Genomic DNA, 14,551 nt, shown 5'->3' on the forward strand with positions numbered 1-14,551 from the left:
TCGTTTGCTTCTCTGCTTCACCCCTAGCAACGATATTCTTATAGTCCAAGGACTCCTCGCAGTAGATATCGCACCACTTCTTCGCTAGCGTCTTGATATTGTCCCGATCCATATACTCTTCCATATTCTTATAGTCCAAGGACTCCTCTCGCTGTAGATGTCCCACCACTTCTTCGCTAGCGTCTTGATATTGTCCTGATCCATATTCTCTTCCTTGTCCCGATCCATGGCTTTGACCCCGCAACGCAATAATGAACGACCTTCACCTTGTCCAGCTTGACGTTCTCGAGATGACACAACAACATTGCAAGCATGAGGTTGTACACATTAGGAATCGGTTTGTAGGTGTCCTTGAAGTACATGTTCAAGAAGTCTTCTTCAGCAAATGGAGCCAGAGGTGTGCTCCTAAGGGTTTTGAGCAAATCATGGTAAGTGTCGAGGTTTGGTGACACGAATTAAAGAAGCGAGTTTGGAGAATTTCTTTGTATCCTCTGTATTGAATTTTGCATGATGTCTTTACATGTATTTATATTATATTGTGTAGACAATAAAAGGAAATAATACAAAGATAGAAAATCAGAGTGAATCACTAATTGATTCAGCCAATCAATCTAAATCCTAGATTGATTCAATGTATCTTCGATGCACAAATCATATCTCCAACACTCCCCTTAAGCTAGTGGCTTATATATGTCCAAGATGCCAAGCTTGCTTAGCAGATATGTGTGTTATCTTTGACAAAGGGGTTTGGTGAAAATATCTATAGGCTGCTCTGAACTCCCGATTCCTCTTGTCGTAATTATCCCTTGTTAGATCTTGTCTCAAGTGAAGTAATAGTCAACCTCTATATGCTTTGTTCTTTCATGAACTATGGGATTAGCTGCAAGCTTGACTGCTACATCATTATCACAAAATAGTATAGTTGGTCCTTTAACTTACACGTCAAGGTCGAGAAGTAAGCCTCGCGTCCATACTATCTCACAGACAGTTTTAGCCATGGCTCGATACTCAATCTCAGCTGATGACAATGACACGGTTGATTGCTTCTTCATTTTCCACAAAAGTAGGGATTTTCCAAACTTCATGCAAAACCCAGTAATGGATCTACGAGTCATGGGACAGGTTGCTTACTCTGTATCACAATAAGCCGTCATCTCCATGTTACAATCGAGAAAGAGAAGTATTCTAAGTCTTGGACTTTGCTTCAAATATTTCACAACCTTCAAAGTTGCATTCATATGGGATTGCTTTGGGTTATGCATAAATTGGCTTAGTGTTTGTACTACATAACATATGTCAAGTCTTGTCATGGTGAGGTAAATAAGCTTTTCTACAAGCTTCTAATAGCTTGATGGATCCTTGAGCAGTGGATCATCCTTATTTGATAATGTTCCCATATCATAATCAAAAGTAGTTAGTTTGACATTCTACTTGATAGGAATAATAGCTGGCTTACACCCTAATAGACCTACTTTTGATATAATTTCCAGGATAAATTTCCGTTGACTAAGCTAGATTCCTAGGTTTGATTTGGTAATCTCAATTCCAAGGAAATGCGTGGGAGGACCCAAATCTTTAATGTGGAAAGTAGCATGAAGATATTTCTTAAAGTCCTCGAAAGCAAATTCATCGGATCCCATAATGAGTATGTCATCAACATATATTATCAAGTAGATAGATGATGTACCTTTTGTCCATATGAATAATACAAAGTCATGCCTGGATTGTCCAAAACCAGTAGCTGTGAGTGCAATGGTAAACTTCACATACCACTGACGAGAAGCTTATTTAAGGCCATAGAGTGATTTACGGCAGCCTATTTAAGGCCATGGATCTAGACAGTGTTCAGTACAAGATGGAGTTGCAACCAGAAACTTCTTAGGTAGTAGGTACTGGCAGGGTAATTGATATAGATGGTTCTTGTAGCAAAGTGGAGCTTGTAAAACTAATGGTTGTTGTCACTATTAAGTTTGATAAGATAAGTGATCTCTTCACATAAATGGATGCAATGGTAGTTTTTTTGTGCTTGAGGAAATTGTGTCGGAAAATCATAGTTAAAGGTGCATGTGGAGTTAGTGTTTTGATGAGTCCACTATTATGGCAAAGTTCAAGTGTGGCTTGAACTTGAAAGAAGTATGTGACGCAAGCCCATTGGCGTCTATGGAAGAGTACATTGAGTCAAGGTGGAGATTATTGATAATATTCCTCGAATTTGAGCCCGAAAAGAAAACTTTCTTAATTTGAATGGGTTTTCTAGTTGGAGCTAGTTTCCTATTTGAGTGGTTATCTAATTTGAGTAGGTTTCATATTTTGGATTTATTCTTGTCTATATATAAGAAGTGTCTTATTTGTGAAGAGTACTTAAGAGGCGGCTTATTCGTGAATTGCCCCGAATCAATTTGAGAGTATTGAAGCCAATAAATCTTGTGGCATGATTTGTATAATATCTCTATGAGATTGAGAGATTATTTTGAGGTATTGTAAGGGCTAAACACTGTGTGAGTTGTTGGGGGATAATTGGGGATGAGGAACTCTGAGAATGTTTGAGTAACTCGAATGTGGTTGTAATCTCCGTTGTATCTTTTGATTTATAGTGATATTCATTGCCCCGATCGAACCACGTAAATTTGGAGTCCGATTCATTTTCTTATTTAGTCTATTTAATTGCTCGATCGCTTGCTTCCGCAATTCATGTAGTGCTTGTGGACGGTCTTGTGCTAATTAGATATTGCTGCATTAGCACACAACACGAACATAAGCAAGATCGACCAGAACCACCTTGCGTTTCGGTTTTCCCCTCGTCAACGTGGGGAAGGCTATACACGCTGTGGCAGACACAGCATCTGCATCATTGTCTTCATTGGCTTTTGGAACTTTCAAGTGCTTGTGGACGGTCTTGTGCTGATTATTGGCCCATCAGTACATAACACAAAACATAAGCTACAATTACGCGCCACTCTTTCTCTACTAGCTTTCCCTTCTTGCTATGCTAGGGAAAGCTAATCCAAATTGTGGCATATTCATGTACACCGGTAAAAACAGAAGTTTTAATTCTGTCGGTCCGTTCTTCATCACTCTTTCACTAATTTTATGTCTGCTCAAGTTCCTCATCGCATGTTATATCGTGTAGGATGAACCGGGGGCTTTTTTGCGTTTGTAGTAAGCAAGACCTTTCGAAAGTGGAAATATACAATATATGCTTTCTAGGTAAAAAAGTAGGAACATATAAGAATGCAAAGAAAATCCACCCAAGCATCTTAGCACGACGCTCTAACCAACAGAGCTAATAGGCCAACTATGGTTTTTTGACACACAAATTCTTTTCAGTAGGTCAGCACCAGTATTTGACAAAAGTCAAAACTCAAACACCCCTTGCTTAGCATCCGATTCATAGCAGTTTTGTCGATTCAAAACCTGTAACTCAGCTGAAATCATTAGGTGATTGATTGAACTTTTGATAGGATCGCGATATGAAACTTGTTCCGAAATTAGTACTTGTGAGGAAGAACATGATGGAGATCAACTGAGACAGATTACAGTATACTAAACTCTTTCACCAACCTGTTTGATCATCGTATATACCCAGATACATTTAATCAGAGAGCCAATGTTTACCTCCCCAACCTCACGCAGTACACACTTACTACATGGCACAAGCGGAGTTTATCAGTCCACCTTCTCTTCACATATCTCCCCCATCCATTTTTCCCTCTTTTCAGAGTGTACTTCCATGGCTTTGTTATTGACCCCTGAGGGCGGTAGAGGATAACTTTCAACCAATCGAGCTCGATTTTCTGCGGATGCCACCACAAACATGGTCTGGCCTGTACAAAGTTGTAACTTGGAGGCTTTGGCTTGTGGATATTTCTTGGGCACATGATCAAGAAGTTCATAAAAAGAGAAAAAACTAGGCAACGGTCAAGGGGCATTGAGAAGTTCATCTGGTGTCGAACTTCTTCAGCACTCCGCAACTTGGTATGGATTCATTAGAGAGGAAGTGCTATGTCACCAGTCTTATTCGATGAAAAGATGCAAAACAGTAAAGCATCTAACATTTAGTCATAAATCGGCTCATTGTTAAAGCCTCTCGAATTCCGACTCTGGCCGTGATTTATTAGCCAAGTTATTCGATGATGCAGGTGTGATGCAAAGGCATGAATGAACAAGGTGAGTACAGAAAGCTGATTTGATTATTACATAATCTACATCAAGTCATGTGTAGCAAAAGAAATCATGTACAATCTTACAACTGAAGATATCATTTGAGTCTACCGAAGTAAACAAAAAAAATGCAGAGAAATTCACTTCAGACCTCTAGAAATCAAGGAAATGAAAGGCAGAAAAAACAAGCCTTTCATTTTAAGGAAGAAAAATACCAACTCCAAGCTGTACTTAATGCACTAAAATTCCTCTACAAACTTATTTAACAATCCCCAAACTCTTTAACAGCTACGCGGCAGACGGGGCAGTCATGTAAGGCACAACTCCTGCTTCAGATAGCGCCGCGATGAACCTCTTCAAGTTCGCTCGCTTCACCGCTTCATCTCTAGCAACAATGTTTTTGTAGTCCAAGGACTCGTCGTCATAAATGTCCCACCACTTCTTCACCAGCATCTTGATATCGTCCCTTTCCATGTTCTCTTCCTTGCCCGTGTACCGCCACGGCTTGGACCCCGCAGCGCAATAATGAACAACCTTGACCTTGTTGAGCTCGACGTTCTCGGGATGACGCCACAACATCGCGAGCACAAGGTTGTACGCGTTGGGAATTGGTTTGTATATGTCCTTGAAGTACATGTTCAAGAAGTCTTGCTCAGCAAATGGAGTCGGAGGTGTGATCTTGAGCGTCTCGAGCAAGTCGCGATACGTCTTGAGGTTCGGCTCATACACGAACATGCCGGCATTGAAGTAAAGTGACGGCTTTGGACCGACATGGTTGGGCCACTGGACCTTGTTGGGGCACTGTTGGCAATACCCAACTTGGTACTGTGGAGTGTGACTCCACGTCTTTTCACAGAAGCAGTCCATGACCGCGTAGAAGAAGCCGTTCGGGAGGTCGAAGAGGTGGTCAATGTTGTCGAAGACTTGGATGTCTCCGTCCAAATAGATCATCTTGCTGTACTCCAAGAACTGCAATGGAAGAAACCAGATCAGGAAATGTTGGTGAATTGATAAAAAGTACAGAGTATATGCATTGAACCAATCAATAACGAATAGTAAACTAGGCATACCTCCCAAATCCTGAGTTTGGAGTAGTTGATCACATAGTAGGCCATGGCAAATTGAGTTTGGTTCTCCGGCGGATAAACCGGCTCGATCTCCCTCACGATACAGCCCTGATCCACCAGTATTTTCCGGTGCTCCTCCGGCACGTCCGGCAAGACCGCCACCACGAGCGGGTACTTGCTCTTCACCTTCCGCATCCCCTTGGCCAGCCCAACCACACCCTTCACGTAATCGCCGTTCCCGGCCAAGAACGTGACGTAGGCCCGGCTGGGCTGGTTCTTGGGTTTCATCAGCTTGACGGCGGCGACATTAAGAGCCATTTCCTCGGTCGGTTCTTAAACTAGGAAGGAAAGAAAGTAGTTGAGTATTGACAAGAAGCAAGATGGCTTTAGAGAATGTGAAGAGGTTTGAGTAAGAGTGAGTGAACGATTGCTTGGGTTTGTTCTTGTGCTTGATGGATTTGCCATGGAGGTGTTGCATGGTTTATATAGAGTTTGGGAAATAATTCTTAATTAGAGAAATATGATAATTCATTTTTTTAAAAATTAAATTATGGATTTGATTGGGGCAACTAACATGAGGATGGAGCACCATGTGTCCTAGGACGTTCATACCGACATTGACCAAAGATGGTGTCTGTCCAATCAGAGACCAACGCATACTGCTTTTTGGGAAAGAGAGGAACAACTTTTGTATGAAACGAAGTCGTTTTGGGTGGGAGATCGTCAAAGGTTGGGAAGAAAATTCTGGATTTGGACGGTGCACGAAACTTCATTGTCACTGCACATCTATGTTTTATATACTATAATTTGGCCAAAGATAAAATATTTATGTATAGGGAGAGTAAATCTTGCCGTAATTGCATGAACATGAGATAGGGTAAACCCGTGATAAATTGTTATAATATATCTAGCCAAGCACGATCGTCGACAGTCCTCTACTGATATTTGCTTATAATCGAAAGGGCACGGGGCGCGAAGAATTCGACTCCTAAGCGATGAGTTAAAATAGCTTTCGTCCAAGTTAGGTGTATTTGTGTCTCGTACTCCTATGCCATGAATTAAAGTGTGAATTTTAGAATATATACGAGGATATACAATACCTAAAATCTTTGTGAAAGTAAGTGACGCAATTTTTGCAAGTTAATGAATTATATTACATGCAAGAATTGTTTGTGGACCACGTATAATTACACCAACAATGAATTTCATCATTGAAAACAATTAATTTTCAATTTTTCGTTTGAAGCATCTTCAGACCGAAGCGGGCCGTAATTTGGACTCGTTAAGATCGAATTTGTTACTCGAAAATTTTGGTGGGTTTGAAAGTTCTCTACACGTCAAATTGATGAACAATTAAAAAAACGTGTCCAGATATACGAAAATCGTACTCGGTCCCAGTGCATGTGATCCCTTGGATCTCGTGGACCCCACGTCGGACTCTGACAATCCAACGACTAATATGCCTCGAGCCGACTGTACAGCACGAAATAGCTTCTTGTCGGCAGGTGGGGCCGCCACTGGGTCCCACCAGTGTCTTTTTATTTTTTATATTTTGGGTCATAACGGCATTCCACGTGTCAACGCCTAGTTCAAAGGACGGTGCGAGGACACATGGCAATAAAGGGCACCTCGGAGGTCGCTATTTTTCCGGTTTTCCAGTTATGTTAGTTGTGGAATCCGAGGGAGGGTCCATCTCTTTACTTATTCGAAAGATTATCATCTTAATCCAATGAATTAGTCATTGTCCCTTCGAGAGCTTGTTGACTTGAGGGGCGAAATGGAAACTTTTTTTTTGTTAGGATAGTAATTGTTGAGTATTGCGAAAGGAGATGACATTTGTATCGGGGAAATTAGTCCACAAAGTCATGAACCTATTTTGTAGCAACCAAATCAGTCATAAACTTTTAGCCGTGTAAATTTGATCTTAAATTTTTTGACAATGTGTTAATTTAGTTCTAAACTTTTCAATTGTGACAATTTAGTCTCAAATCTTGCAACGATTTGACAATTTAGTCATAATTTTTTTAACAATTCCCTAATTTAGTTTTTCTAGCCATAAATCAGTGACGTGGACACCGACCGTTCTACGTAGTATGATCGGCGTTGATATAAATGATTTTTTAATTTTTATCTATTTATCTTTTATCTTTTTCTTTTCTTTCTTTTTTTTTTCTTCCGATCGCTGAGTCTCGACAATGACCAGTGACCAGCCACAAACGAGGGTTGACCTTGCTAGTTTCACTAACCTCGAGTGAGGCTCAAACTCGCCTGAGGCAGGCGAGGTTTGGCCTGAGGTCGACAACACCTTTGGCGGTGACCAATGGAGGGAAAAAGGAACAAAAGAAAAAAGAGAAAAAAATTTAGAAATCTAAAAAAAATTGATTTAATATCGTATGACGTGACTATTGAGCTATCATCCTAAAGAGCCTATGACAAACAAATGATTCTATTTTACTCTTTTAAAGAAGAGTATCCCATTCCACTAACATATCGTACACATACAAAATTGATTTTGAAAATTAATTTCGAAATAAGGGGACAAATCATAAATGATATTTAAACGAATTGGCCATATATCAAAATATGAATTAATTAATACACGTTACTTTATAAATCAAATTTACATATCAGTATTTGAGTTTCTAGCTAACATTATTATAAATATCTACAGTAGTTTTCACATTTTGATATCTCCACATAACATGAAAGAAAAGGGAGGATTGAACATCTCATGATAATGCATATTACACTTTTAGTCAAACATAAGTTTGTCATTAAAGAGGTGGAGTATTGTTACATTCAAACAGGCGAAAGGGAATAGGCAACGAGTTTCTATAATAATCATTTCAGTCTAAAACTTGCTCAGTCATTTTGAACTTTTCAAGCATGCTCTGTAGGTCTCTGGTAGAACAGTTTTACGTAATCAATCATTGCGTAAGGATGATGGCATGACGTGGATTGATATTCAACGAAATGATGGCATGATATGGATTGATATTCGGCGTATTTCTTGATCGAGCAACTAAAGCCCCAAATCAGCTCATAATCCTCAAATCCCTAAATCAGTCCCTCCCATTCAAGCCCTATTTGCCCTAAGAAACCCCAATTCCAGTCTCGGTGACAAGTTTTGGAGCCAGGACGAATATGAACTCGAGATTCTACGGTAGAAACAGCAAACAATGATCATGTTAGGTTTAAATAGAATCGTTCAAAGGTATAACTTTGATTGCGGTCCTCTTAAGAGTGTGTTGTCTTTTCATAATCTATCTGTACCGTTTGTGTTTGTTTCTTTGCGCCTAATGCGCCGATGGCATATCAATGAAAAATATTCTATTTCGCCTTTTCATATGAGGGACAAGATGAATGACAAATCATCATTGATCTCCATTTTCAACGGTGGGAATTCTGTCTGTCCCAATTGAGGGAGGGGAGGAAGGTAAATAACTACTTCCTATCATTGGAGAACGTTTTTTTATTTTCTTTTTCACGTTTTAATTATTTTAGAAAGAGGCACGTAATCAGATGGTGATGCCACACCGTATTTCTCCAACGGTCGGGGTCGGGGCCCCACCACCGTCATCCATTCGCGCGTCTGTCGCCTGGTCTCGTAGCACCAGTCCACGTGTCAACTCCTGATTCAAAGGACGGTGCGAGGGACACGTGGCGAAAAGGGTCGCGTCCTTGGGGTCTCTGTTTTTCCACTTTTCCAGTTATGTTAGTTAATCGAGGGAGGGTCCACGTTAGTTGGTCAAAGAAATTTGACACGCTAATGGCAGCTAAAACCAATGGATTAGCGACTAATTATCTTCTTCCGGAGCTTGTTGACCCACGAAACGAGACTTTTGAAGTTTTTTTTAAAGATGATGATCTTTGAATATTACAAAAGAAGATAACATTTTTATTAACTTTTGACCAAAAATCTAGAACTTATTTGATGTTACATAGAGTGACTATTGGGTTATCTTTCTAAAGAGACTATGGCAAACGAATGACTCTATTTTATTCTTATAAAAAATGAATTCGAAATAACAGGACATACCATGAATGATATTAACAAACGAGTGATATTATGAAACATGAAATAAATAAATACACGTTACTTTATCAATTAACTGAATTTATGAATGAGTCTCTTAGCTTACATTTTCTTAAAGATTTAAGTAATTTTCACTTTTTGATATCTCCAAATTACATGAAAATAGAGGGAGGGTTAAACAACTCGCGGTATAGCGAATTATACTTTTAGTATAAGGTTGTCATTTTAGAGGAGATGGAGTATTATTTGAAATAGAACACATAACGAGTTTCTATAATTTGATCGTTCCAAGAGCGCAAGTGCACCTCATATCTTACCACCAACTGCCCCCCTTCCTTAGTGATTTTTTATTTAGTCTTTTTTCAAAATCTTTCTTTTATTTTTGTGTAATTACTTTCTGTCAACTGTTTGACGATGGAGTTCACTCTTACCCTAGACCTCTTCATAGTGCCTTTCCTTCACTCTTCCAAAAATCAGATTATAAAAAAAATTGATGCTATTTGTTTTGGTAGTTCTCCATTATATTTATATAATAGTCTAAGAGAAGGTATCCATCAAGATTAAAGGAAAATTCTACAGATATACAACCCAAATAACATATATTAATTTGAAATTTCGTTTAACATATATTTGTACACATCACTCAACAAAAGAAAACAAAAAAAAAATATTTATGAGAAATATTTATCTTCAGCCCCTAAATCATGGAAATGAAAGGGAAAATAAAATCCTTCCCTTTCAAGGAAAAGAAAAGAGCAACGAGTTTCAATTGTAGCTGACTCTATATTTGCTCTACACACTTATGAAAAAAGCCCCAAGTACACACAACTAGGCCGCGAACGGGGCAGTAATGAAGCGGAAAGCTCCGGCCTCCGCCAATGCCGCAAGGAATCGATTCCATTTTGTTTGCTTTGCCGCTACATCCCTAGCAACGATATTCTTGTAGTCCAAGGACTCGTCATCGTAAATATCCCACCACTTCTTCACCAGCATCTTGATGTCGTCCCGGTCCATGTTCTCTTCCTCGCCCGTGTACCGCCACGGCTTCGACCCCGCGGCACAATAATGAACAACCTTCACCTTGTCCAGCTTGACGTTCTCTGGGTGACGCCACAACATCGCGAGCACGAGGTTGTACACATTAGGAATCGGTTTATAGATGTCCTTAAAGTACATGTTCAGGAAGTCTTGTTCAGCAAATGGAGTTGGAGGTGTGATCTTGAGGGTTTCGAGCAAATCGTGGTAAGTGTCGAGGTTTGGCTCGTACACGAACATGCCGGCGTTGAAGTAGAGAGACGGCTTCGGGCCGACATGGTCGGGCCATTGGACCTTGTCTGGGCACTGTTGGCAATACCCGAATTCGTACTGAGGGGTGTGACTCCATGTCTTCTCGCAAAAGCAGTCCATTACCGCGTAAAAGAAGCCATTCGGGAGGTCGAAGAGGTGGTCTATGTTGTCAAAAACTTGGATGTCGCCATCCAAATAGATCGTCTTGCTGTACTCGACAAACTACAATTCAAGAAGCCAGATCAATAACTCAATATCACCATGCTAATAGCACTTCTCAATCCTAACTTTCAAGGAAGCACACAAAGAATATTTAAAAACCAAGTGCACACCTCCCAAATTCGGAGCTTGGAGTAGTTGATGACGTAATAGGCCATGGCGAACTGAGTCTGGTTCTCCGGCGGATAGACGGGCTCGATCTCCCTCACGATGCAGCCCTGATCCACCAGGATCTTCCGGTGATCCGCCGGCACATCCGGCAAGATCGCCACCACGAGCGGGTACTTGCTCTTCGCCTTCCTCAGCCCCTTGGCCAGCCCAACCACACCCTTCACGTAATCGCCGTTTCCGGCCAAAAACGTCACGTAGGCACAGCTAGGCTGGTTTCCGGGCTTCGGTTTCACGACGCCATTGGTGGAAGCATCGGCCGCGATAATGGGAGCCATTTCTTTGGTGAGACAGGTTGTGTGTGTGTATGAGAAGGTTTTACAATTGCTTGGCTGAGTTTGATGAGTTGATGGTCTTGGCAAGAGGAGGTTGCACGGTTTATATAGAGATGGAGAATTAATTTTTTAACTAAGGTGACTAAATCTTGGAGATAATGAGGTGATTCGTTGCCTAATACCTGTGATCGGGACATTGGACGGAAGCTGCTTGAATCTAGGAGTTTCATGCCGACAATCCGAAGACTTTGTCTGTCCAATGAGGTGAAGCCAGGCTAAACGAAGTCGTTTTTGGGGCTCCACCGATGGATCGAAGTCCGCGTGGGTCAGTGCGAGTCGATCGGACGGTCGTTAAGCAAAGATCTGGGTTTGGTGGACGGTGCTAGAAAATGCGAGAAATAGTTAATGTTGTTAATCTCTTGGGAGACCCAAAAGTCAAGCTTAACGTAGAGTGACTAACATAACCCTATCAACGGGCTTGGTGATTACGAGACAGCAGCAGGGTATTCGTGTAATTTGAGGAAATTTTAAGGGTGATTATATTTTAAACATACATTTGAGTTTGTACAATGTTGTCGCTCTCATGAGAAGCTGCTACACCTCTTTTGACTAACCGATATATAGTAGAAGGATAAGCTTAGCTAAAAACCAAAATAATAATAATAATAACAATAATAATAATAAAAAGAAAACAAACCCAACCGCACCCAACAAAGAAAAATTGCAAAGATTAACTATGTCAAGCCATTTTGCCCCGGAGGCCCAGCCCGGGTCCCCATTTTCAGAATTAAAAAAAAATTATAAAAAAATTAAAATTGAAAAAATCGAAAATTAAAAATTAAAAAAAATCAGAAAATAGCTTAGAAGCGGGTCTTAATTAGGTTGCTTTGTTTTAGCGCTAGATGTAGCTTAGTTTTATTTAGTTAGCATACATTTAGTTTTAAGGGTTTTAGTGAACACCTTTGGTTATGGCTTAGCTGTGATAAATTAACGTTTTAAGCAAAAAATTGGACTCATTTTGAACTGAGCCCATGGGAGTTGCTGTCCCGGGGCTTTATAACTGGGCCATGTATATCATTTGCTTGACAAGTTGCGGGTTTTACATTTCCGCACTTAGATAGATGCTTTCAATAGTTTGATTGTTTACTTTTCGCATCGCTTTTTAATTAATTATGTGTTAATGTCTTTTCTAGATTAGGCTAGGATTAATCTAGACTTTAATGAAAATAAACTCACAATAACATTTGCATGTCAACTTAGAAATGGTTTCAATATCTTTATGATTCATAATTGGTAATCAAGAATACATGGCCATTTAGATAACAACCCACCAGGTTTATGGTACTGAAAAGGTACTAGTAGATATTTGCGTAATCAAGTCTCCAAGTTTAGAAACTTTGGTTGCATGGGAAACGAGGCGACACTCCCGCATCTCGTTTGGTTTCTGGCCAACCCCAAATGGTTAGTGGCGACTCCTAGAATTACCTTGGTTGTTAAAGAACATAAAATGATAAACCCAATGTCGCGAGAGGTAAGGGCTTCAGAGAGTCTGTGCCTAATCAAGGGCCGTTGGTCCGCTGTTAGGCAACACCCCTAAACTCGTTTCTTTTTCCCTCGACAAAAAAAGAGGGTCGCGACATTTAATCCATCCGTAAAGGTACAAGATGATAAAAAAAATTCGCTCGCGATGTAACTCAAACCTGTGATTTAATAAATTCAAAAAAATTATAAAATTGTCAACATCAGCGCATGCCGTGTCACGTAAGACGGCCGTGTGTCAGTGATTTCTAGTTAAAATTTACTGGAACGACTATTTTGACAAATCGCGAAAAGATTTAGGATAAAACTGTTAAAAGGTTTAGACTTAAATTAATAAATTGTCAAAACATTTAGAAATTTTTTTTGAAAGGAAGAAAGAAAGAAACGATGCGATCCGGCAGGGACGAGGAAACGCCCCGTATAGAGAAAATATTCAGTGGGCACATAGTGCCAGGTCACCTGCTGATGTGGCACGCATGTGTCCAGTCAGCACCGGTGAAATTTTGACACGTGTAAATTTGAATCTCAAAATAAGAAAAGGAAAATTAGTTGGTGTCAGCCTAGCTTGCTAAAGCAACCCATCCTTGTCAGGGCAATTAATGCTTCCGAAATTTCAATCGATCGCCCTTTCTCCTTCCCTCGTTGTCTCCGCTGATCAAAATCTTTCTTCTTCCTTATTTTCTCTTCTTCCTCGTTTCTTTTTTCTTTCTCGCCTTTTTTCAGTTTCTGAAGAATTTCTGTTACGGAAGTGCAAAACTCCACTTCGCACAACAAAATAGAGGTGCGCTGCGGGACGCTCCGGTTTGCGCAAAATAGAGTTGCTTTGCGGGACTTCGCTTGGGTTCGTGCAAAACAGAGGTTTGCGGCACATCGCTCCGGATCGCGAAAATCAGAGGTGCGTTTCGTGCGTTTCGGCCCTACTCGTATTTTGCATTCGCAAAAGTCTTAGTTTCGTAAGTGAGCTGCACTTTCGCTATTGTTTGATCTTATGTAAACTCTTCTTTTTCTATCTTTTTCAGTTTCTGAAGGAAGAATTTCTGTTACGGAAGTGCAAAACTCCACTTCGCACAACAAAATAGAGGTGCGCTGTAGGACACTCTGGTTTGTGCACAACAAAGGTGCTTTGTGGGACTTCGTTCGGGTTCGCGCAAAACAAAGGTTTGCGGTACATCGCTCCGGATTGCGAAAATCAGAGGTGCGTTTCGGCCCTACTTGTATTTTGCATTCGCAAAAGTCTCAGTTTCGTAAATGAGTTGCATTTCGCTGTTGTTCGATCTTATGTAGACTTTTCTTTCTCTCTCTTTTTCAGTTTTTGAAGGAAGAATTTCTATTACGGAAGTGCAAAACTCCACTTCGCACAACAAAATAGAGGTGCGCTGCGGGACGCTCTGGTTTGCGCATAACAGAGGTGCTTTGCGGGACTTCGCTCGGGTTTGCGCAAAACAGAGGTTTGCGGCACTTCGCTCCGGATTGCGAAAATCAGAGGTTCTTTTCGGCCCTACTCGTATTTTGCATTCGCAAAAGTCTCAGTTTCGTAAATGAGCTGCATTTCGCTATTGTTCGATCTTATGTAGACTTTTCCCGATCCTATAAATTGTTGTATGTAAATCATGGCACGTTGCTTTGGCACCACCAATCTGAATTCCATCAATCAACTAAAACTTAGGGTAGTGGGGCGTGGATGAAGGGGTTTTAGAAGGCGAGCTTATGCAAGTGAGCTGCTCTTAACAATTATGAGGAACCCCAATGATGCCTGCCAATTATTTGCGCAAAGGTCTACGCTTGAATTGGCTTAGCAA

The 14,551-nt window shown here is 40.5% G+C and overlaps 2 protein-coding genes and 1 long non-coding RNA gene across 3 annotated transcripts; 1 reads left to right on the top strand and 2 right to left on the bottom strand.

Annotated features, from left to right (window-relative positions):
* Positions 1–4,172: 4,172 nt before the first annotated feature.
* On the bottom strand, positions 4,173–5,701 carry LOC115661884 (galactinol synthase 2-like). The gene is made up of 2 exons (XM_030584079.2): positions 5,232–5,701; positions 4,173–5,130 (listed from the first exon to the last, which is right to left on the bottom strand). Exons 1-2 carry the CDS (start codon positions 5,544–5,546, stop codon positions 4,450–4,452), a joined length of 996 nt encoding a protein of 331 aa, XP_030439939.2. The 5' UTR covers positions 5,547–5,701; the 3' UTR covers positions 4,173–4,449.
* Positions 5,702–9,857: 4,156 nt separating this feature from the next.
* LOC115678088 (galactinol synthase 2-like) lies at positions 9,858–11,231 on the bottom strand. Its single transcript, XM_030601393.2, has 2 exons — positions 10,884–11,231; positions 9,858–10,773 (listed from the first exon to the last, which is right to left on the bottom strand). Exons 1-2 carry the CDS (start codon positions 11,214–11,216, stop codon positions 10,093–10,095), a joined length of 1,014 nt encoding a protein of 337 aa, XP_030457253.2. The 5' UTR covers positions 11,217–11,231; the 3' UTR covers positions 9,858–10,092.
* A 2,269-nt stretch (positions 11,232–13,500) lies between these two features.
* LOC130137647 (uncharacterized) lies at positions 13,501–14,548 on the top strand. The gene is made up of 3 exons (XR_008816009.1): positions 13,501–13,647; positions 13,772–13,833; positions 14,161–14,548. It is a non-coding gene; the product is annotated as an uncharacterized LOC130137647 (long non-coding RNA).
* The last annotated feature ends 3 nt before the right edge of the window (positions 14,549–14,551 follow it).

The sequence above is a fragment of the Syzygium oleosum genome, unplaced genomic scaffold, assembly GCF_021117445.2.
Source record: "Syzygium oleosum isolate NSW1041296 unplaced genomic scaffold, Sole_v2.1 Sole_v2.03, whole genome shotgun sequence".
NCBI lineage: Eukaryota > Viridiplantae > Streptophyta > Magnoliopsida > Myrtales > Myrtaceae > Syzygium > Syzygium oleosum.